Raw genomic sequence first — 24,270 nt, forward strand, 5'->3', positions numbered from 1 at the left:
GCCTGGACAGGCAACTGTGCTCTTTGAGTCCTTACCTCTGGGTTATATCAGAATCATTTTTTACATTAAAAATTACCTAAAGTTGTGACTTTGGAGTCTCTTAAGAAAGTAAGGGCTGTTAAATGGAAGTAGAAACCCAATAGTATGTTTTTCATCAAGTAACACATAAAGAATCTCATTTCATGACATGTATGTTAAAACTATGAGACAGTTTTCCCTGATCTTATTTCAGCTCACTCTGTGCTAAGAACAGCGTAAATAAAACACAGCCCACAATCAAACATCAGATCTGAAACAGGAACTGCTGCTGCTCAAGCTGTTGAAACTCCAAGACAGCAATGTTTTGATTTTAGATTTCCTATTTCAGAGCAATAAATAAAATTGCTCAAAGAATACAAAAACTAAACACAAAAAGCAGCAGTGTACAATACGGCATATCCTAAAAACAATCTGAAATACCTGAACCTGATCTAAAGATTACATTTGAGAAAAATACAATTCCAAGATGAAATCCCTATAAACAGTAAAACTCAAGCTTTTGCCTACTGACCCCTGCTTGATAAGTTAAAGAAGGCTTCTAAGTTACTTTTACATTTTAAAAGACCTTTTCGATAGAACTCAAGGAAATCTTTCTGCTTCTCCAAAACATGTAAGTCAGCATCAGCACTTTCCTAGAAGGATCTTTTAAACTTGCTGTGATGCATTGCCATTTAATAAGAGTTCAACAACTATTAAAGGCAAAGTTGAGCAACTCTTACACTTGCTTCATTCTAATTGCATAGCTTTTTTTATAAAAGCACAGTTCATTATTTCCATGTTCATTTCAGCTCTGCTCCTCTCACATTCACAACATTTTAAGTACACACATAATGACCATTTAAGAGATGAGGTAGCCTTAATAAGCACACAACAGCAGTTGCTAGTGATACCAGATATGCGCATTCAAATGCTTCTACTGAGTGTATCAAGTTAACAAGTCTGTGGTACTAGCAGCACTTAGGCTTGCCTGGCTGCCCACATTATACATTGGTTACCCTTCCAGACTGGCAGGGTCTCTTTACCTCTCAAAATCACTTGTCACTCTACAGTTTCTAAAGCTATCTGCCACTATGAAATATTGAACTAAAATAAGCCACAAATTCTCTCACTTCTTTTAAAACACCTTACTCCTCAACCACTGCCTAACACTCTTTCTTTATCCCTCTCCCTGACTTCAGCCTTTGGTCATTCTTGCATTTAAGTCATTCTACCATTGCTTCATAGAAAAAGCATGGTCATTTGACCATGACCAATTTAATCAGTCGCTCAACTTTTTTTACATAGTTCCTCATACCAATAATCTTGGGATTCCTGCAGTATTTTTTTCTATCCTAGGCTAACACAATACACACTTCTCTGTGGCTTCTGGTTTCTCACTGAGGGCTACTTGTCACAAATAAAACTCATAGCCATCACCTCTGAAAAACTGTATTTCAGTCAACATCAAAACCATTAAAAAAGCATAAGCAGATCACAGAACACAACCAAAACAGTCTCAGTGGTTGTCTTCAACAGTGCAAGAAGTAATAGTACAAATTACAGATGCAATCCTATCCAGCCCACACAATGCTGCATAGAAAACATGGATTTACCAAGTTCTGTTGCAGAGGGTCTTTGGTTAAGTACACATAAACAAGAATTGTTCAATGCTCATTTCTTTGAGCTGAAGTGATCCATTAGCAGTTCACTGATTTTTTTCCACTTATAAAAACCCATGCCCTTAAAGATATATTATTTATACTCATCAATTTCACATCTTTGATACAAAGTTTGACATACTTAATCAAGGACAACAGTTTATTTCTGAAGAAAAAAAAAGTTTTTCCTAACTATATCATCACGAAGAAACTTAAGAAATTTTGACTGAAGTTTCATTATAAATTTTCTTTAAAGATTTTGAAGCATACATCAAGACTAAGAAGTACTAATGACAACCACAAGCAGTCAAGAGAAACTTCAAATAAGCAGTACTACAAAATTCTTAAATGTCTGCTTACAAGCACTCCCCAGATACACTCATCTTACTAGTTCAAAATGCAATAAAAGGAAGCCATTTTAATCCCTCAATTTACACCATGTTCTGAGCAGCTACACACTGCTCTTTTCACCATTTTGTTAGTAGAGTGATGTTTCACTATGCAGTCTTAGAACCAATGAACCCTTTCTGCCTTTCACCCAAGGATGTTAGATTTATAATTAATTAGGCCATCCAAATTAATAAAAGGGCTATAGCAAATATTCACTTCATCAGCTAATAATGAAAAAAAACCACAGAATCATTAAGGTCAGAAAAGATCTCCAAAATTAACTGTCCTTTGACAGAACACTATCTTGTTTGTCAACAAGACCGCAGCACTAAGTGCTACGGTCATTTCCTTCATAATTCCCTGGGCAACCTGCAACTATACTTCCAAAAATATTTGTAGCTTAGTTCACAAACACACATCATAGTGAAGTACTGAATCAAACGTGTTTGTCAGAAAATTGGTGTCTGACAGGTCATGTCATACATCATTTTCACTTATGTATTCAGAAGTTTTAGCCAGTCAACAGCAACATGCAGGGCACACATAAGCCTGCACACTGCAATTTCTTGAAATCTAAAAGAGAAAATGTTTTTTAGATATTATTTGAAGTAAGTATTACTTAAGCTGTTTTATTGCTTTTGTACTTTATATGAAAACAGTATTTTCCACTACTGTACATTAAACTCAACTGATTACACACTTGCTCTTATATTACTATGCACAACTTTTAGAACAAAAGAGGCAGTAGAGGACTTAGAAGCCTTTTTTAAATTTCCTTGCAGTCATCATCCATCAGGAATACAGCTAATTAAAACTAATACTGGTCAGAATGTAATGTACGCACATGCATCCATGCAAGAAAAAGAAATGCACACTGATTAATTCAAGTGATCTCTTCATTTGATGGCTTTCAAAGGCAGAACAACTCTAAGCTCAGAGAAACTTGTCTACTATAGCATACCCCAACATGCAATTATCACATGTCAGAAATTATACACTTTGCATACATTAAGCAAAAGACAGTCTGAAGGTACACAGAATTAGTAAGATAACAAATATTTCTAGATAAAGAGCATGAAGTTATTTTGCCAGCAGAATAATTAAAGAGGATTATGAGCTTTAGATATACAGGAGATCCATTTCTTTCCTATGTAAACAGAGAACAGTTTCCCTTTTACAGGAAGCAATCATGTAAAATTCTTCTTTCTGACTTGCTTACTGTGGTGGTGCGTAGCTACGCAAAGGGCAAAAAGCTTTGTGAATCTGAAGTTAGAGTTTTGTTTCTGTATTTTTCTGTATATTCATCCCTCCCCCTGAAGCTATTCCCATTGGATTTGAGTTGTGATGTATTTAGACTGGACACTGTCTCTATTGGTTTTACCTTATCACCTATGTTCCCCTATAAAAGCTGTAACCAAACCCCTGCCCAGCGTCACCTGTCCCTGTGGCATTCGAGCAATACAACTTTCTTCGAACTGCACACAGGCGTCCTCTCTGGGTCTCTTTACCTCGGTCCTAGTAGCGCTCTCAGAACAGTGCAGCCCGTATGGCAGCGACCCAGCAGCTACCCGGGAATCCCGGCGTAGACCCGGGAGCAGCGGCGTGTGTTGCCTAGCAACGCCCGCCCCCCCCACGGCGAACCGCTGGCCAGCGCCGGGTGGGGACAAAAGGAGACAGCTTACTACTCATTGCTTTACTGAAATATAGTCACATATCTATACAACTACTAACTACACAGGAGTTTCTTTGCTGCTTTTTTGCAGGTAAAGTTTTCAGAGCAGAAAGAGCATATTTTATCACAGTTAAACCAAGACTTTTCTACTCTGTAGAGCATGTGATCTGTGACAATAAAATCTACTGATATTAGAAATGCTTCAGGCATTTTCAGTATCATTTGAGAGGCAAATATTCCAGCTCTGAATAATGCACTGCACATTTAGCCCAGTTTTCCAGCAACTTCAGCATCTTCCTGCTATTTTTCTGTATTCTTAAGAGCTGAAGATTTAGCAGATGTCTCTGCTCTAAGAGAAAGACGAGGTTGAAAAGAAACCTGAATTCTCTTCCTCTAATTTCCCAGGACACTGGCTATTAAATTACAGCTTCCCTGACAAGCTGGTGAATTTTATTTCCTCTATTACATTCTGTGCTAGGTTTGACTGGGGTAGAGTTAATTTTCTGGCTGGTATGGGGCTGTATTTTGGATTTCTGCTGAACACAAGGTTGATAACACAGCTATGGTTTTGTTATTATTGAGCAGACTTACATAGGGCCAGCACCTTTTATGCTTTCTGTACTGCCATGTTGCTGAGGAAATTGGGGGTGCATGGGAGGTTGGGATGGGACACAGCCAGGAGAGGTGACCCCAACTGACCGAAAGGATGTTCCGTACCCTGTGACATCATGCTCAGGATGTAAAGGTGGGGGGAAGAAGGAAGGGTTGGGGGATACTGGAGCCATGTAATTTCTCTTCCCAAGTAACCATTATGTGTCATGTGACCCTACTCTCCTGGGGAAGGCTGAACACCAACCTCCCCATCGGAAACAGTAATTCCTTGTGCTTGTTTGCATGGCTTTTGCTTTCCCTATAAAACTACTTTTCTCTCAACCCATGAGTTTTCTAGCTTTTACCCTTCCAGTTCTCTCCCTGACCCTGCTGGTGTGGGAGTGAGCAAGTGGTTGCATGGGGTTTGGTTGCCAGCTAGATTTAACCATAACACAAGCCTTAACACTTAGTTCTACTGAAGTGCAAGATAGTCCAGTGACCCAACACAGGAAAATAATCCTGGCCCTCAAAGCAAGATGAATTTATCACACCATAATGAGTTTATCACTTCATAATGTCCAATTCTCTTCAACATTTTTATTGATGGCTGAAGAAAAATATTATACTGGCTTTTCTGAGTAATAGTAGAGGAACATCTTCAGTTCAACAGTGGACAATAACCAAGGGCAAAATCACGACTGACAAATCATGGCCTTCTATAGTGGTGCATGAAGAAAGAGTGACTAACATCATCTACCTGGACTTCTGCAAAGTATTAGATACTGTCCTGCACAACATTCTTGTCTCTAAACTCAAGAGACATGATTTGACAGATTAGACAGCTTAATGAGTAAGAAATTGGCTGGAAGGCTGCACTCAAAAATGTTGTGGCAAACAGCTCAATATCCAAGAGGAGAGCAGCGACGAGTGGTGTCCTCAGGGGTCAGTACTGGGATCTGAATTGTTTGTCATCTTTGTCATCAACACAGGCAGTGGGATCAAATGCACCCTGATCAAATTTTCTGAAGACACCAAGCTGTGTGTGGCAGACCACATGCTGGAGGGAAGTGCTGCCATCCAGAGGGACCTGGACAGGCATAAGAGCTGGGTCCGTGGGAAACTTATGAAGCTCAAGAGGGCCAAGTGCAAGGTGCTGTACTTGGATTGAGGCAATCCCAAGCATGAATATAGACATTGGGCAGACAATCCGTTGAAGAGCAGACACAGAGAGAAAGATTTGGGATGAGCCACAGAGAGAAAGACTTGCTGGGGGCGTGTTGGGGGTGTTGGTCAGATAAACATGCCTCGGTAATGTGTGTCTGCAGTCAAGAAAACCAATCACATCCTGGGCTGTATCAAAAGTAGCATGACCAGCAAGTCTGGGAAGGTGGTATTACCTCTTTAGCCCACTCTCAAAAGACCACACCTGGAATACTACATCAGATCTCTGCCTCCCAGCAGAGACAAAAAGACAGACATGAACCTATTGGAAAAAGTCCCAAGGAGGGCTACTAAGCTGCAAGATAAGGCTGAGAGAGTTGGGGCTGTCCCGCCTGGAAAGAGAAGGCTTTGGAGTAACTTTACAGCAGCCTTTCAGTACCTGAAGAGGACCAACAAGTAGCCCGTAGAAAGACTTTTTATCAAGGCAAGTAGCAACAGGACATGAGGGAGTGGCTTCAAAGTAAGAGAGAAAAGTTTTAGATTAGGTATCAGGAAGAAATTCTTTACTGCGCAGGTGATGAGGCACTGGAACAAGCTGCTCAGAAAAGTTGTGGAGGCTCTTATTTTTGAAAGTGTTCAAGGCCAGGCTGTATGATGCTTTGAGCATCCTGGTCTAGTGGAAGGTATATCTTCCCAAGGCAGGGGGGTTGGAACAAGATGATCTTTAGAATCTCTTCAAATCCTGCGATTTTTAAGGTCCATACAGCCTTATACCATAAAAAACCTGCTATGCCAAAAACCCCTAATCAAACCCCTCTAAACTAACTAAACTCAATTCTCAGCTCAGTTCTCTTCAATATCTTCATTAAAAACTTGAATGCATGACTCAAATGGATACTAAAGAAGTTTGACAAGGACACTAAATTAGGGGATGTTGATTCCCTCAAGGACTGAGAGATATCTTGACAATTAGAGAGGTAGGTGTTCACCAATCCCATTAAGTTTAACAAGGGCAAGTGCTGACTTCTGCACCTGGGACAACTGTGGACATGACTACAGACTGAGGAACAAGAGTTTGGAGAGCAGCACTGTGGAAAGGGACCCGGGGGCACTGGTCAAAAGAAGTTGAATATAAGTCAGCAGTGCCCTAGCAGCCAGGAGGGCCAACCTGGGGTGCATCAGGCCCAACATTGCCAACAGAGGAAGAGGATTGCCCCACTCCGCTCTGCACTGCACTGTGTCAGCCTCACCTTGAGTGCTGTGTGTAGTTTTGGGTGCCACAATATTAGAAAAAGACATTAAGCTATTAGAGAGCATCCAGAAGAGAGCCTCAAGGATGGTGAAGGGTCTGAAGGGGAAGCCTTATGACGAGTGGCTGATGTCACTTCGACTGTTCAGCCTGGAGGAGATTTCACTGTGGTCTACAACTTCAGCATGAGGTGAAGTGGAGGGGAAGGTACCAACCTCTTCACTCTCATGTCCAGTGACAGACCTTGAGCAAATGGCATGAAGCTCAGTCAGGGGAGGCTTAGGATGGACGGGGATCAGGAAAAGGTTTTTCACTCAGAAGGTGACTGGGCAGTGGAACAGGCTCCCCAGACATGTTTTCATCTGAAGAAGTTTAGCTGACTGATGAAAACAGTATCTTTTCTGACACAGCACTCTTACAGTACTTTACTGTATTTAAGAAAGAAACTTCTAAGACATTAAGAGTTTTGTCTTCAGTTACAGATGCTCATGGAGCATCTCAGCTCTTATTACACAGCACACCTGTACTGGTAAACTGAATCGCCCTGGGATTTAGGAAGTAATTACAAATTGGCCTGAAGGTGAAAATTTTGGGTCTCACAGATGAAGAACAAGAACCAATGACGTGGGCTGAAGAAGCTCCAGCATACAACCAACTGCAAGCAGAGGAAACGTGCTACATTTTTTTCACTGATGGTTCCTATAGCACCATAGGGATGAATTGGAAGTGGAAAGCAGCCATATGGAGCCCCACATGACAGGTCGCAGAGACCACTGAAGGAGAAGGTGGGTCAAGCCAACTTGTGAAACTCAAAGCTGTTCAACTGGCCCTGGACATCGCAGAGAACTGGCCAAAGCTCTACCTCTAGAGTTATTGGGTCCATGATGTCTCAGACCATCAGGGTAGAGATACCACCTATAAGCGGGCACGAGACCGAGGGGTGGATTTAACCCTGGACAGTATTTCTCAGGTTATCCATGACTGTGAGACATGTGCTGCCATCAAACAGGCCAAGCGAGTGAAGCCCCTGTGCTATGGTGGGCGGGGATCCAAGTACAGGTATGGGGAGGCCTGGCAGATTGACTACATCACACTGCCCCGGGCACACCAAGGCAAGTGCTACATGCTCACAATGGTGGAAGCCACCACGGGATGGTTGGAAACCTACCTTGTGTCTCATGCTAGAGCCTGTAACACCATCCTGGGCATTGAAAAGCAGGTCCTTTGGAGGCACGGTACCCCTGAGAGGACTGAGTCAGACAATGGGACTCATTTTAAGAACAGCCTTATCAACACCTGGGCTAGGGAACATGGCATTGAGTGAGTGTACCATATCCCCTACCATGCACCAGCTGCAGGCAAGTTGGAGAGGTACAATGGACTGTTAAAAACCACCTTGAAACCATTGGGTGAAGGACTGTGCAAAAATTGGGAGCAGCATTTAGCAAAGGCCACCTGGTTAGTTAACACCTGAGGTTTCACCACCTGAGCAGGTCTTGCCCAGTCTGAGTCCCTGAATACAGCAGACAGAGATAAAGTCCCCGTGGTACATGTCAGAGGTTTGTCAGGGAAGACAGTGTGGATCAATTCTGCCTCGAGTACAGACAAACCCATTTGTGGGGCTGTCTTTGCTCAGGGACCAGGGTGCACATAGTGGATAATGCAGAGAGACGGAACAGCACAATGTGTACCTCAGGGAGATCTGACTGTGGGGTGAGACTCATATACAAATATCACTGTTTGCTGGGTGTTCCTGACGTTGTCTGTACATTAAACCACACAGACATGAAATATGAGGAAATGTCTAAGTGCTGAATGTCTGAGCAAGTGAAAGACGGAGTTTTGAGTGAGTAAAATGAAAGTGGGGAATCCTGCAGCTCTACAGCTGGGGGCCTGGATTCAGTGGTTTGGTGTGAGGATGTGACGGGGGCATGATGGGTATTGCTTGTAATTTTTGGGGGAAACAGATGGAAGTTTTTACATGAATAAAATACATTATATTTGACAGTAAGTTGATGATATGGGGATAAGGGGTGGAATGTCCTAGGGTGATGTTATGATGCTCATATCCCAGTCGTGTGTTCTGTTTATGCTGGATATTCTATTCTGTGCCTTTAAGACGGGCTCTGAGAGCAAAGGTGGGGAGAAGAAGCATGGAGTTTTGTAATCAGCCTGCACTCACTTCTCCACTGTGTTGTCTGGGCACGGACGGGGCAGAACACCGCACTCCGTTGCTTTTTAGTTCATTTAGCTAGCTGAGGAAGTCCAAGTTTCCCTGGACTGGTTTTCTTTCCCTTTTCTTGGATCCATTCAAACCTGTTCCAGACTGGGGCCCGGGGAAACACCGAGAGCTTGCACTTTGTGGCCCACCAGGGCCTACTGTGGGCAGCAGCAGCCTTTCCCAGCGCCAGAGGGACTGATAACAGAGCAACCACCCACCGGAGAGATTTTCTGAATCTGTCATCTCTTCAGAGTGACAAATGAGTTTTGTCACCTGGTATTGTTCATTTTGTGTGCTGGGGAGTGCTTTGCATGTTAAATAAACAGGTTTTTCCCACTTCTCTCTGAGGAAATTTTTCCCAAACAGGTTGAGGGGAGGAGCTGTGTGGGTTGGCTTTCTGGAGGGGCCCCTTCTGGAGGTTTTCTCCCAAATCAGGACACAGGGTAAAGGAAAACTGCAGAACTGCCACTTTAAGCATTCATAAATAAATAACCCAGAAAACAAAGGAAGTTCTGCAGAAATTAATTTCAGAAAACCTCATAGGCTTAGTCTGGCTTTTTACAAGGTATCAACAGTGAAGCTGCGTGTAAGTAGAGCATTTTACTAACATTAAACTGATTAAAATGTAATAGTTTCTTATTTGATCTGCTTCCCACATAGGCAATATTACAACTAGATTAAATATTTGGGTAAGGACTCACTGACATCTTGACATGTTTGCCCTTTGAAGAATTCCTTGCTTCTCTCTTGGTTCAAAAAATAAATTCCAAAAATTGAACACAAAAATGCAAAAAAAACCAAATTCATAAATCTGGTATTAAAACACACACATTTTGGCTGTTCTACTGACTAGGAATGAAGCTATTGCAGGGATAAGAGAACTGACTCATGCCAAATGAGCTTACAAGAGTTTCCTTAAAAGTACAAACAAAAAACCCAACAAATGAAATATGCTTGTCAACACAAACTTTCAAATTCCACACTAAATCATGCAGTGGTTTTTAAATAAAGAAGTTTCTAGTCTATTTTCTTTCTAATGTTCTTTCTAAGAACAAATATATCTGTTTTCCTATACATACAGATGGCAGTGCAAAACTAATTTTGAAAAAAAAATTCCCACTACTGCAACATTATGCACACTTTAGTACAAGAACAATAAAGACACACAGAGCGCATTTTAAAAGACTTTTCTTATAGTTCTTGTCTACTCTTCTTTCAGGCAGCATGGACAAGCACAACCTCTTTTATTACTGAATTATTTGCCTATGCTAAACAGAACACAGGGTTCAATTTCAGTACTATTCTGTCCTACTATGGAATGAATTATCATCAACTATCAAAGTTTAGCCGAACAGCTTTAAAAACAGTGACAATGTTTACAGTATACTTAGTAACACAAAAGTATTATTTATTTTCACTATATTGCTACAATTCTTCCCTATGACTGTGCACAATATACCAAGACTCTGAAGTACAATGATTTCTTTTTAAAGCATCCTCTTACAGGCAGTGCAAAAATACTTGCTGCTTTAACCTTGTGTATATCCTAACCTACAGCCTGATCATTTGATACTTACATGGTCCTCCATGCTTAAAGAAGTCTTACAAGATAAGGCTTTTTAAAAAAAATATAAAGAAGAGATCTATCTAGTACTTATTCAAAGTCATGATAACTTCCCTTACATCACTTTATCCAAAGGTAAATTTTAACCCACTCCTAATTGTTCAGTCTACTACAAATAACTTTGCATTTAACCACAGGGCAAGAACCTGCACCAACGGCACAACAAGAAGCTGTCAGAGGCTTGTGTAACCATCCAAAGCAGCACACTTTTGCATCATGGCAAATACGAACTGGGCTAGCTTCTCAGTTGATGATCACAGGGCTGGAGCACATATCTACAACATCAGGTTGAGAGCTGGGGTTGCCCCGCCTGGAAAGAGAAGGCTTTGGAGTAACTTTTACAGCAGCCTTTCAGTACCTGAAGAGGACCTACAAGAAGGCTGGAGAAAGACTTTTTATCAGGGCTAGTAGTAACAGGACAGGAGGGAGTGGCTTCAAAGTAAGAGTGAATAGGTTTAAATTAGGTATCAGGAAGAAATTCTTTACTGTGCAGATGGTGAGGCACTGGAGCAGGCTGCTCAGAGAAGCTATGCATGCCTCCTCTCTGGAAGCATAAAGTCTGCCTGAATAAGCCCTTGAGCATCCCTGTCTAGTGGAAGGTGTATCTGTCCAGGGCAGAGGAGTCAGAACTAGATGATCTTTAAGATCCATTCCAAACCAAACCACTCTGTAGTTCTAGAACTTTCTTTCCTTGTAGGTAACTATCCTCCCCTCCCTCGAATTAAAAAAACCAAAAACCCATGCACAAAAATAACAGCTGCCCAGGATATGACAGCAGCACTGCACCATCACTGTGCTTGCTCTCACTCCATGGTGAATGCAAGTGAACTCTAAGTTTTACAATGCAATTGTTTTGTTCTTAGTCACGCTCTTACAGACAGAAGTGACCCAAACGATTTTTTACAACTCTAAGCAAGTTTACTCAATTTGTTTTGGAAACATTTACAACAGGTCTCTGGAAACCATGGAGGAAAATGTCTATCTAAAAAAGTAAGGCACTTAACTGCTCTCTGCTCGTGTCTCCTCAAGTCAGCTTTTGTCAGAAGACTAGGTTTAATTTCTATTGCACTAGTCAGAGAAGGATTGCTCCAAAGTCAAAAGGATCACTCCAACATTCTGGAAGAGCAAGCCTAGGGCAAACATACCTACCCTTCTGTTAGAAATAATAGAGTGGTAAGTTACTGCCCTTACAAGTCTGTTAGGTTGAGTAATCATGGCAAATCAAACTCCTGCATTTACAGCTCTTGAGAAGGCTGGCTGATCTTTCTGAGTGTCATTTTAAGTACATCACAACCACTTCTTCACAACCCAGTGATGATACACACACCTTCAAACATGGGGGGAATACAAGCAGCATATAGTTTTTAGGGGCAGGGGGATGATGTCCATTAGATGGACCACTTGCAAGCTCTTTAGTCTAAGCCTCATAAGTACCAAATTATTCTTTGATGTGTTTGAGTATCCTCAAGATGCCCCTGCAGAACTAAATTAAACCTAGGCATAGTAAAAGAAAAATCCTAAACGAAAGATAAGAATTTGTGACACAAATACTTGTAAGAAAAAAATACCTGTGCAACACAAGAACCACCTACGAACTTTTAATGCAAACAAAGCGCATAAACATTCTTATAAGGACAAGCTATTATTCACAGTATTGCACAGAATGTCAAAATTTAATTGTTATGAACTCCAACCTAAGTAACCAGTGAGGATATTGACATGTAAGTGGTAATTCAGCACTTAAAAAGAAAAAAAAAAGCAGGACCACAAATTATTGAAAAGAGAAAAGGGATAAGATTAGAAAATATATACCTACATTAGCTTTCTGTACACCCAAAACTATGACAAGATTTGCCACAAGATCATTTATTCAAAGATTTGAGACACATGTATCCAAACTTCTCCCATAACCAACATCACAGCAGCTAAAACCATTAAGTGACAGTTTTTAATAAATCAGATATTAACTTGGATTTCCACTGGACACAAACACTGATTGCCCCTATTCTAATAAAAATGTTGCTCTGCTTCTTAAATCAGCTGACAGCAGGACGAGGAGTAAGAGTGAAAGTATCAATAAACTTTGGCCTCTTCTAGTCAGAAAACAATGGATACTTTTTTTACTAATTACTGAAATGAAGGAGCAAACAATACCATTTTTGCAAACTGAAGCATGATCACACTGATAGGTACTAAATGCATATTCCAAGCATAGGAAAATTTCTCATTACACACCTGTTTTTTTTAAAAACTTACATAGTTAGACAATTCAAATCAATAGAATTTTTCATCCTATCTTTGCAATGACCAGGAAAAAAAAAAAAACCAAAAAATCTCAAAACTGAAAAAAAGATTCAGAGAAAATGATCTTTTGGCTTTAATCTACAGTTTGAAAAAACTGAGCAGTCAGTCTTAAACTGAATTTGTCTTACCTATTTTCTTCACATTCAGCCATTTTAGCCAAATCAGTTCTCAAGTGCATCCATGTAAGTCTACAGTGGAATCATAAACCACTTAAGTGAAAACACTTGTTGTTAAGCATGGCAGTCTCTTGCTATGGCTACTAATGAAAAATGAGATGTTAGTTTTTCCAGATCAACTGCAGAATATTCACTCACCGTCTAAAAATCTTGGCCTAAAGAGATTATCACAATTAAATGGTGAATAGCTGCCATAGATGTCAAAGTTGCAATCTGCATAACAGCAAGTCACTGAAAACAGAATTCAGCATTCTATTATATGAGCTCCAATTGCAGCTAACTACACTGGTTTCTGTAAGTCTGGAGGGTCAGTGAAAGAACAAAAAATTTACTTTAAAAGAAGATAAATTAGCTGTAGAAAATTTATATCAAATATTTGCAATATTAATTTAAATACTTCAGTCAGAACTGGATTCATCATCAAAAACAATGTTACCTTATTAAACCACCAATCATACATTCCTCTCTAAGAGGAGAACCATTAGCATTGTGATGTACCATGGAATCTTCTTTGCTTGAGTACTGTTTCACATTTTTGGTGAAAAAACACAACACACCGTGCATATGTGTGGATGTGTGTGTGTGTATGAGTGTGAATGTTACTAAGGAGCAAGACAACAGAGAGATAAATTCAACTGTGAAACCAGTGATTCTCCCCAAAAGCTGCAGAGACATCGGAACATACCAATCCTCATATCGCTAGTATTTCTTAAAAAGCACAGAAGAAAAAGGCACAAAATATTACTTCTGATGATGGTATCTACATATTCATGAAACTAATTAGTAGATGTGGAGTATTTAAGCAGATGACAAACTATTTCAAGCTACTCTGGGAAGTTATCTACTGGACTGTGAAAAAATTAACTTTAAGACAACATCTGCATGCATTTGAGTATAGCTGACTTAAAACGCTATGCTGTCCTCATTTTCTAGTTGTAGAAAGGTAACAAAATGATGCCAAGAAGGGAGTCAAGGCTTCCAGAATGACAGTCACCTTGGAATTACTTGTTCTTTACTGTACTGCGTCTGACCCACAGTAAACTTGCTTTATTTTCTTCAACTTCAGTGGTAAGTTGTATTCAAAACAACTGCTGCTCTGAAACTACTCCACTGTGCATGCAGCACAAATAGAAATTAAATGAGAAAGTAAATTAATTATGATAGAACTTGGAGGTAGAATTCTAGCAACAGATAAATGAAGCAACTTTTTTTGCTTTATAATCTCATTTTCTCTTTGTAAAGTTTTATATCTGATCTGAACTAGATTCACTGATAAACAGTTAAATGTATTTCCTGAGATTCTGCATCAACCTAGGCATTGGTAATAACAACAATCCTCCCAAAAAACATACATCCCTCTTCCCTTTTGCAAATGCACACGCTTATTTGAACGGAGGACTAAATTGTCCTGTGGTCCTTGAAACAAAGTTGAGTCTACTCAGCTGGGCAGCAGAGAATGGGAAATACAGAAACTGAAGAAGAGAAAAAGTGAGGTATCTTCCAGCAAACAGGATCTAGGAAGCAGGATATCCTTCCCCATAAAATCAGGTGAGGCCTTCTAGGAGTCTGTCCTGAAGATAATCAAAGCACACACTACAACAACCACACCTCTGCTCTTTTTGTTCATGCCATGCCATATTGCGCCACCCTCACCCAAACACAAACTCTCCTAGAAATGTCATTAGAGGCTTAAGTACAACCAAAACCTGGGATGCCTATTCACACCATCACTCTTCCTTCTTCAATTAAATTATACCTAAGATCAAAAGAAAAAGCCTGCCTCAAACAAATCCATGCAAATTCAGTTCTTCAAGCCTCTAGCCTAAAACTATCTCTAATGCAAAATCTATTTCACTTCTGGTTAGCCACCAAGGTTACAGCATTTGAAAATGTACTTTCATCCACTATTAATACAGCCACATATCCCTGTCTGATCTCTTTCCATACAAGCCACAGGTATAAACACTTAAACACAGTGCTGGGGTTTAAGATTCTTCCTTTTGTTTCTTTCTCTCAGGGAATTTTCTCCCATATGTGTTGCTAGGAGACAGTAACGACTGGGTACTTATGAGAGACAAGAGAAGTGGCCACAGCTCAGAGGAGGGGTCCAGCTGGCTACTCTCTCTGGGTTTCTCTGGGAAGGGCAGAGATGCCACGAGACTTGTGCCGCAAAAAGAAGGGGCTGGGGTAGCTCCTAGCTCTCTTGCACTTGGCTTTGGAGGAGGATGGTCGAGACTGCTGCTTGGGGGAGGGAATTCACTGCGGCTGCTGGAGCCCAGCCGGGTCCTGCTTCTTCTGTGGTGGGGTCAGCCTCTGCTCGTGAGAGCAGTCACTGAACTGGGACCTTATTAACAGCCAACCTCACTAAAAAAGGGACTTTTCACCATCTGCTGGGGTGCCTCGGGAGAAAACCCCGGGATCCCAAGCGCTTTCCCCTCCTAGGGAGCCTTTTCCCTGCCCTGCTCAGAGCCGGGCTGCCACTTCCCCACCGCTGCCATTTTAGTTTTTTTTCCGCCACTGCTCTGAGTTTTTGCTACATTGTAGCTCTGCACCCCCTCCACAGCCCAAACTCCCCGTGGTTCCAGCTGCAGCTACAAATTTTCTGATACATCTCATCCACCACTCCCAGACTTAGCTCATCCCTGCCTTACCAGCTAACTGCTCCAATGTCCATTCAACAGCTCCTTTCGCTATCCAGAGGGGGCACAGGAATGGCTGCCCCTGGAGGTTCCTATAGCAAACTCATTCTCCATCCCTTCTTGCCGGCTGCGTCCGCCATTGCCTGCGTGGATAGAGATAGCCGGACCCGCGCCACAGCGCCCCCTGCAGGCACGGAGGAACCACTGCACCTGCCCTGCCCACCGGGAGCCAGCAGCGCCCCTGCCGGCTGTGCCCAGAACTGCAACAATGGGGAAAGTGCTCAAAGAGCGGGAAGCAGAAATCCAGAAATCCATGGGATTTCTACTCGTGCTTGCTGTCACTGCCACTGTTGTTGTTTGCCTTGCTATACACACTAGTAAAGAACTGCTATTCCATTTCTCATATCTTTGCCTGAAAGTCCCTTAATTTCAAAATTAAAATAATTCAGAAGGAAAGGCATCATATTTTGCACTCCAAGGGACACTCCTGCCTTCCTCAGCAGACACCAAGACACATAGGTATAACTGAAGGCAGGAGCGAAACTCCCCCTGACTCGAACAGATAGGAAAGTCTGCTTGCCCTCTTGTCTTCTGTCTGGCACCTAACAATACGTATGCTTTACTGATAAAATGGAAGTGCAGAAGACAGAGATGTAATTCACCTGAAACGTATTTCTGTAGTCTAGGAAATGAAGATTTCTGTGCTTATTCACTCCTCCCTTCAGTAGTAGGGACAGATGACCCAGAGGCTAGCTGCTCTGCCCATCAACAAAGAACCTAAGAATATGCAACAGTGTGTGGTTTCCAACACATCCCTTAACCTGCACATCCCTTAACCCTAAAAGCACTCAATAAGACATTTCTGTGAAGCCACATGAAAGTCAGAATCTACTGTTAAGCTGCTTTTGAAGGCATACTTGTCAGAGTACAGATTTTGGCCTATCATGTCTCCCAAAATCTCGGCACCACAGTATCTCATTCGTAGCTCCACTGACACCTAAACAACCAATTAATGGGTTTGTAGGCCATCTTTTACCAACACGAGAACCTCTGAAGGGGATTTCTAAAGAAAAATGTAATTACATCCATTCAACAAAGCTCTTTGCAACTGGAATACTTTGAGAAAGAAAGAGTAAATTGATCTCTAACTTGTTTGCCCCCATTCTAGCTTCACTGTGATGTTCAGCTCATTGTCTAGAACATACATGGCTATTAAACATGATAGGCAAGCAATTGTCCAGAATCACTCAACTCTTTTCCAAGTATAATTTTATGAGTTACACAAACTCCATATTTGAAGCATTATTTTCACTAATTTTTATCACTCCTATAAAACTGAAGAAAGACAGTCTAATCTGCAGACACTTTCAAGTGCACAATTAAAACCAGAAATAAATTACAGATATGCAGCACACATAATACTTCTTAGTCCATGGCAGGTACCTAACCTTTGCTTACTAAAAGAACCTGAAGCACAGCTCTAGACTTCAGCAAACACTATATACAGAAAAGTATGGTATATAGGAAAGTTTATCAACAAAACTTTACAGAATTTTCACTGGAGAATTAATCTAGAACATGGTTTTTGTTGTGCTACCTACTCAGTTCACGAAACATTAAATCTAGAAGGGTGAAAATTTCCCTATTCAAAAATTTCAATTAAATCACAAGATAACATACTGGACTTGAGCTGCCTAGGTCCCACATAACTAGCAACAACTTCCATTACAGGAAACATAAACACTAAGTCAGGAAAAACTGAAACTATTCTGAAGCACATAATTACTTAATTTTAATAAATCAAATAGACCAAAAGTCTGACATCTAATAACTCTTTCTGTCCTTATCCATCTAGGGTAAGAAATCATAATCTAGCAAAGTTCCCTCTACATTCAAATTGGATTAAAAGATATTAATGGGAAAAGAAGTTGGACAGTTGGGTTTTGCTTGTTCTGTTGTTATTCATGTTTTTGTTTTTGTTTTTTTTTTAAGCCTGTGTTGGTGACACTTTACAGACCTTAGCAGGATGGCACAGACCAGCTAGAACAGCTTACTATATTACAAAGTAGTAACTAATTGATACAGCTCCATTTTGTTCAAAATACCATATGGAACAGATGGTCTTAAGTTCAGCACCCCTTCTGTGAAAGTCAAGTATTTACTAAATCACTGAAATCCACAGAACTGCTTTTGAAATAAGCACCTACTCTCACCAGTATTTGTAGGTGCAGAACTTGAATACTGTATTGGAATATTCCACAATAACATTAAAAGTCACACCAAAAAACCACCAACCAACCAAAAAAACCCCAAACCTAACCCAATCAAAGAGCTAATCAAGTTTTAGACATTTTTAAGTCTTATCAAAAGAGTATAAATTCATCAAAATATTTCAAGAACATCTCAACTAAGGTGCAATAACTGCAAAAATTAAAATATGATTAGGTAACAGTTACAGCTAGTAGACATCACAGGTAAACATTACTGTTTCTATACATTTCATTTTGTGGAACCATTACAATAGTTAAGTTTTCAAGTCAGTCATTCAAGGCCTCATTTAACATAGCTTTACAGCAGTTTTACAACATACATTACAGAAAAAAAAAATGTAAAGATATAACCTGGATTTGTGGAACCATCCTCCACAAACTGAAAGCCAAATCCATTCACCTCCTGAATTCTGTATGTCTTTAGCAAATTCACATTTTACTACATAACAGAAAGTTAACTTCAGCCACCAGATGGTGAAAGAAGTTAGTTCAAATTAAATTATTTCACCATTGTTTGAAATGGATCACTGACAAGGCCCTTTTGTCTCTAGAATCAACTGCTCATAGCTAAATATAAACCAATTAACTGCACTGTTTTAAAGATCTCAATATATATTCACATCAGATGGAAGCAAGTCTATGCGTTCATAAAGGAAAGTCAGATTCCCCATTCTTTTAAGGCAGGTGCACTTGTAGATAGCATCTGGACAGCAAGTGGGATACATCTTGATGTACAGGAGATACTCGTAATGAGAACCAGCGTCAAGAAAGATCATCATAAAATCACTAACCTCTGAAGACAGTAAGAGAAGGAACACAAGAAAAACAACAAACCAAAGAATTCTTTCACACCTGTCATGAGAAACAAGGTATCTAACCACACAACAGGAAACAACTTTCTCTAAGAGCATTCTCTTTTTGTTCAGCTTCAATGAACAGCTTTTGAAGACAGTTTTCTAAACCAGTTTGTTGAATTGGTTTTAGTCACCTATGAAAAAATATTACCATGCCACACCATCAAGAAATCAAAGTTTGATCTTTCGAGTACCAGGCCAAAAAAAGAAGAAAGGAAACAAGAAAAACAAAATGGAATGATGAGAAGTTTGCAGCAAAAGGCTTCATTCTTCAGAAAGGGGAAAAAAAGAGGTTAAAAATGGTGTTTTGCTTCAGTAAATAGAACCCTTCTAAAAATATTTCATTTGTCAAACATTAAGCATTACATTAACACACAGCTCTTGCATCAGCTATTGGTTTACAGATCTGAACACGTCAAAAAGTGCAATCTGGCAACAGATAGCAAGAAAAGATACTGGGTAAGAAGAGGATGAAAGAATACTCGGACTGAGAAAATCCGAAGTACTGAATAAGAATGTACTAAATTTTTACTACCTTTAGGACTGTATGTTTTTCAGTAATTTCATAAATATTTAGAACTACAGCAAGACATGATTTACTTGATTAAAGATCTACTGAAATGCATGCCTACTTCAAAAAAAATGTTAATTTCAAACTTCTTCCAGCAAGCTGATCACTGAGACTGCATTTATTGCAGTCTTCCTCAGTCTCATTTGCCAAACAGTTTTTGAAAAGAAGGTTTTACTAGTCTTCAGGTTTTTAATTCAGTGGAATACAGCCTAGCATAATTCACAATGGCAGAAACACTGGAGGATTTTCTCTAAGTGAAGATGCAGAGATGGGTAAGTTCTTCAACTACATCTGCTCCTTTTGGGATTTCAAGGGCCACAATACTGATTTTTAACTAAATCAACACAACCAAGACAGAAAGAAAAACCTTCTGAGTGTCACAAAAAAAGAATACAATGCAAGGTGAAGTAAAGATGCTACAGACAAGAAACTTCACAAAGATGATGAAACAGAGATAAATTTTACAGAATAAAATCTTGCTCTAGCAACAAAACTGCAATGTAACAGATAAACTGTGTTGTGGATGGCTTATTTTTAATTCTATTTTGCTCTTCAGCCCAAGGATTGGCTTAAGTATCTGAAGGCCTATTCTGAGGGAGGAGCTGCCTACTTCACTGCATTTCACATTTTGAAATGTGAAATGCATTATGCAAGGTAAGCATAATTTCAAAATGCAGTAGTTACCACAATAAATGACAAATTAACTACAACTGGTAAACTATTCTAGTTTAGGCAATATTGTCTTCAGACTGAAAAATGAAAAAAAAGAAAAAAAAAAGAAAAAGAAAAAAGATGGTTGCCTGTTGCAGGAACTAACTGATGTACCAGGCTATAGACTTTTGCTCTTTTCCATCTAGAATTAAAACAGTTGCCCCAGAAGCCATGACGTAGATACACATTCCAAAATGATACTGTAATTTGGATGACTTCTTTTAAGTTTTATGCTGTTGTAAACTCTTTCTATATATTATTTTCTCCATAATCAATGTTTGTTAATCAGTGCTTATTAATGGGGATGGAAAAAGCATCAGAAGCATTCATATACAGTATTTAATATACACAGTATTTAATTCGCATATTTCTATCGCAGTAAAAGCTGCAAGATTGTGCCATTCCTATGCTTCTCCACTAGAAGCTTCTAAAGCAAAGCAGACAAAAGACGACATACCTAGGACATTTGCTACTTAAGAGCAATGCTCAGAAGCTATGGCTATCCATGTGCATAAGTAAAAACCGTATCTTTTAAGTATGATCCTTGAAAAATTAAACACTTGGAATTACAGTAACATGTCTAGAAAGCAAATATAAAGCATTATGTCTTCACACCTTCATCATTCATCCTGAATGCACAAGCTAGAAATAAAACCATTTCATGGCAGATCACTTTAGATATGCTCGAACTACCTTCAAGTGTTTTGGTTTTACGTCACAAGCAGCAAAAAAATAAGCCATATTTATCAAAGCCAGAAGGGGGTGCTCTGAATAACTGAGGCGGAGGGTAGTGAACTAAGCATTTGCCTTGCACTAGTAAAGAGGTCAAAAGCATGCTGTCTTGTTTTCATTTGGGAGCCCACTTAACTGCACGTTACCATGCCTTTTTTTACAAAAAAACCAAACAAGCAATAACAAAAAAAAAAACCCCACAAAAACAAAAAAAAAAAAGAAAAGAAAAAAACAAAACCAAAAAAATCTGAAAGCACTCCTTTCAGGAAAAAGAAAATGCTTCAGTTTGTACTACTGTCATCACAAGGGCAAATTAATTTGTGACAGAAAGCTAGCAAGACGAAGACCTGATAAGTGTAAATTCCGGTTTTGTATTCCATGTTTTGCAAGCTGTTTAACAAGGAGATACAGGAAAGGCAAAAAAGCCAAAACGCCTATTTTACGGGTTTTATCTACACAATGCCTATTCTGACATAACTAGTTCAGATCTTTTTAATGTGATTGTCCAGAGTTGACCGCTTATACCGAATTGTCCTGAAACGAAATAAAAGGCCCTAGTTCATTTTGCCAAGTGTAACACAGTATTCTCATATCTGCCAGCACTTTGGTGCATCAGCCACCCCCCACCCAACACCACAAAAAGATACGCACATTCCAATCAAGCCTCTCTCAACGGAGCTCACCCAGTTCCCCCCTCCTTCCCTCCCTTCCTCCCTCGCCCCAGGCCTCGCCAGGTTCCCAAATCACCTCTGATTTTAGGTTTCATTTTGTTGTAAACAGCAAAACGAAAGGAGAAAGCGTCCAAAGCGAGGATCCTTACCCTTGAAATCCCGCCATGCTCGCAAATAAGGAGGGTGAATTGTTTTTCCTCTCCCTTTTTTTTTTTTTTTCTTTTTTTTTGGATGGGCGATGAAGGGGGAGGGGGGAAGAAACAAAAGCCTACACGGAGGAGCGGCTAAGCAGCGGAGACTGAGGGAGAAGGCGGAGACCCTGGTGGAGGAGCAGGGCGAGCGTCAGCCATGTTGTGTGTGTGTGTGGGTGTGTGTGTGTTGGTCCAGTATTTACAAACCTGCAGCTGCAGCAGCGCTTGGAGCCTGGGAGAGAGAGGGGAAGGCAGGGAGGGAGAGGGAAGGGAGGAGGGAGGAAAGGAGCGAGGGAGGAGGGGAAAGCAGCACAGCAGACAAAGGATCGCAGCAGCGCAGAGTGAGCGGGGCGCGCACACACCGCGCCGGCGCTGTCTCCCGCGGCCCCGACTCCCCCACCGCCCTCACGCCCCCCTCGTCCCGCTTTCCCGCCTCCACCTCCCCCGGGAAAGGCTTATCCGCCAGCAGCCCCTCGGCGGGCCCCAGCCCGCACACAATAGCTCCGCAGCGGGGAAAGGGGGAGGGCACCGCTCCCCTACGGGTGGGTGCGGCGCGGGGCCGTGCCGGGGGAGGGCGGCAGAGCCCCGGAGCCCGGAAGGGCGGGGGGGTTGCCAAGCAGCCAGGGAGCTTGCGGGGAAAGGGAGAACAGAGACGACACCTCCAGACCGGAGCCTCCGTGGCCCCGATGCCGCCCGCGGCTTCCGGGCGGGGAGGGCGGGGGATCCACGATGTGAGAGGCCCGAGGGAGGCGAGGCGCGGCCGGCCTGGGAGCGCCGGTCCCCCCACAGCGACTCCCTCCGGCTCTGCCCGGTACTGGGCCGGGCCAGGCCAAGGGCGGCGCGACGGGCTGCGCTACCCCCGTCCCCTCCCTCGCCCCGGTCGCTCACCTGCCGGCGGGGCGGGCGCCCGGGGATGCCAGGGCTGCCGCTCAGCCCCTCCCAGCCGGGCCCTCAGCTTCTCTGCGGCGGCGGCAGCAGCGGCGGCGGCGGGCACGGCCGCTCCCCTCGTCTCGCTTGTCCCCCTCCGCCGCCGCTGCCTCCAACTCGCCTCTGCCACATTTGGATCCCCCTCTCCCTACGCGAGCTCCGCCACCAGGATAGAGGCCTCCTCACCTTCCTGCCAAATAGTGAGCCGCCTGCATCGCGCCGTTCAAAACACAGGGCCGGGGCCCGCCCTCCTCCCCCGCGCTGCCCCCCCCGCCGCCGCCGCGCAGGCGCACTGCGCCGCCCCGACTGCGGCCGGCGCGGGGCAGCCCCGCCCGCCCCGCTGTGGGCGAGAGCGCGGCCTGCGGGGCCGCGGCGGCGCACGGCGGGTCCCGGACGTGCCCCAGGTCACCCTCGAGCCCTCTGTGTGCACGGAGGATCACCGAGCCATCTCTGAATGTCCTGTGCTGGGAGGGGCCCACAAGGATCGTGGAGTCCAACTCTCAGCCCTGCACGGGACATCCCCAGGAGTCGCACAATGCGCCTAAGAGCATTGTCCAAACGCTTCTTGAATTCTGTCAGGTTTGGTGTTGAAGAAGGTCAAGATTGTAGTGCCACTGCCAGAAGGCAGGCTAGCACTTCACCTGAGCAGGGAAAATATTTGTAAATAATACAAGTGAACAACTGCATTTTGTATGAAATTGTCTTCTCATTTCCAGAGAGGCAACATTGCTGGAGAAAGAAGGTGTAGTTCCTTCAAAACCTAAAGGTTTCCCTGAAAACATCTTGATCTATGCAATAATGGCATGAAAAAAGGTAGGGAAGCCTTCAAAAATCCGTGCTGAACAAACAGTAATTACAAATTCTTACCCCCTCTTGAAGGGCTGTCCTGCATGCCCCTGGCAGGCTGAGAGACAGTACTTGACAGAGCAGTAATGGAAAACCTGCAAATAATCAAGAGCTGTTCAGCAACTGACAGACCACAGGTGTCATCTTTTCATTCAGTCTTAACTTAGCATTAGATGCCAGGACATCTAGCAGAAAAGTAGTACGTTTCTTGATCTTAGTGGGGATTATTTTCTAATTCATGAAGCATGCATGATCTAGATGGAGTGGAGCACAAGAAATTTGGTGAGCCATACCAAAAATTTTCAGATGAAACTGTCTAAGGCATTAATTAGAGGGGGAAAATAGTAAAATCGTCTGGAAATGTATTGATGAAAATACGATAGTGTCATCAAATCCTAGTCCGTCACTTTGGTAAATCATTAAAGCACGGACCTCTAAGATCCATTCATACTGTCATGCTGACAGCAAAATGCTGACATCAGTAAGATTGTTACCCTCTGACAAATTTGTCTAATAATGAAAGCAGGTGGATAGCTGATCTGCCATAACAAATCATACTGGTACCTTTTTCTGAAGCAAGGCTTGGCAAGAAATTAGGTCCGTTTGGGAAAGGGAAGATTTGGTTAAAGAATGGACATTTGGGATTTCTTAGTTCAACAGTAGCAAATGCACAGGGTAGTATCCAAGTTCCTAAGTCACGCTTACAGATCACATCATTCATGAATTCTGTGCTTGTGACAGAAAATAAAATACGGGTATGTGAAGGTACAGACATACATAACTTTGCTTAAAAT

The 24,270-nt window shown here is 41.9% G+C and overlaps 2 protein-coding genes across 16 annotated transcripts in view; one reads left to right on the top strand and one right to left on the bottom strand.

The window, feature by feature from the left end:
* Nucleotides 1-22,882, bottom strand: part of SPIN1 (spindlin 1) — a 63,734-nt gene extending 40,852 nt beyond the window's left edge. For 3 of the 15 annotated variants that reach the window (XM_054002757.1, XM_054002758.1, XM_054002759.1), the window contains exon 1: nucleotides 4,330-4,389. The gene's annotated coding sequence lies outside the window, so the exon portion shown is untranslated. Of the gene's footprint in view, nucleotides 1-3,447; nucleotides 3,504-3,574; nucleotides 3,644-4,329; nucleotides 4,419-21,661; nucleotides 22,082-22,591; nucleotides 22,788-22,816 lie in introns of those variants that run through there. The other 12 variants (XM_054002749.1, XM_054002743.1, XM_054002752.1 and 9 more) reach the window with 11 other exon arrangements.
* On the top strand, nucleotides 21,751-23,175 carry LOC128821743 (collagen alpha-1(III) chain-like). Its single transcript, XM_054003002.1, has 2 exons — nucleotides 21,751-21,865; nucleotides 22,157-23,175. The coding sequence occupies exons 1-2, from the start codon at nucleotides 21,751-21,753 to the stop codon at nucleotides 23,173-23,175; spliced, it is 1,134 nt and encodes a 377-aa protein (XP_053858977.1).
* The last annotated feature ends 1,095 nt before the right edge of the window (nucleotides 23,176-24,270 follow it).

The sequence above is a fragment of the Vidua macroura genome, chromosome Z (assembly GCF_024509145.1).
Source record: "Vidua macroura isolate BioBank_ID:100142 chromosome Z, ASM2450914v1, whole genome shotgun sequence".
NCBI lineage: Eukaryota > Metazoa > Chordata > Aves > Passeriformes > Viduidae > Vidua > Vidua macroura.

Coding starts and splice junctions, on each gene's coding strand:
- LOC128821743 (XM_054003002.1), top strand. CDS start 21,751: ATGAAGGGGGAGGGGGGAAGAAACAAAAGCCTACACGGAGGAGCGGCT. Junction 21,866..22,156: donor GGGCGAGCGTCAGCCATGTT/GTGTGTGTGTGT, acceptor CCCCCGGGAAAG/GCTTATCCGCCAGCAGCCCC.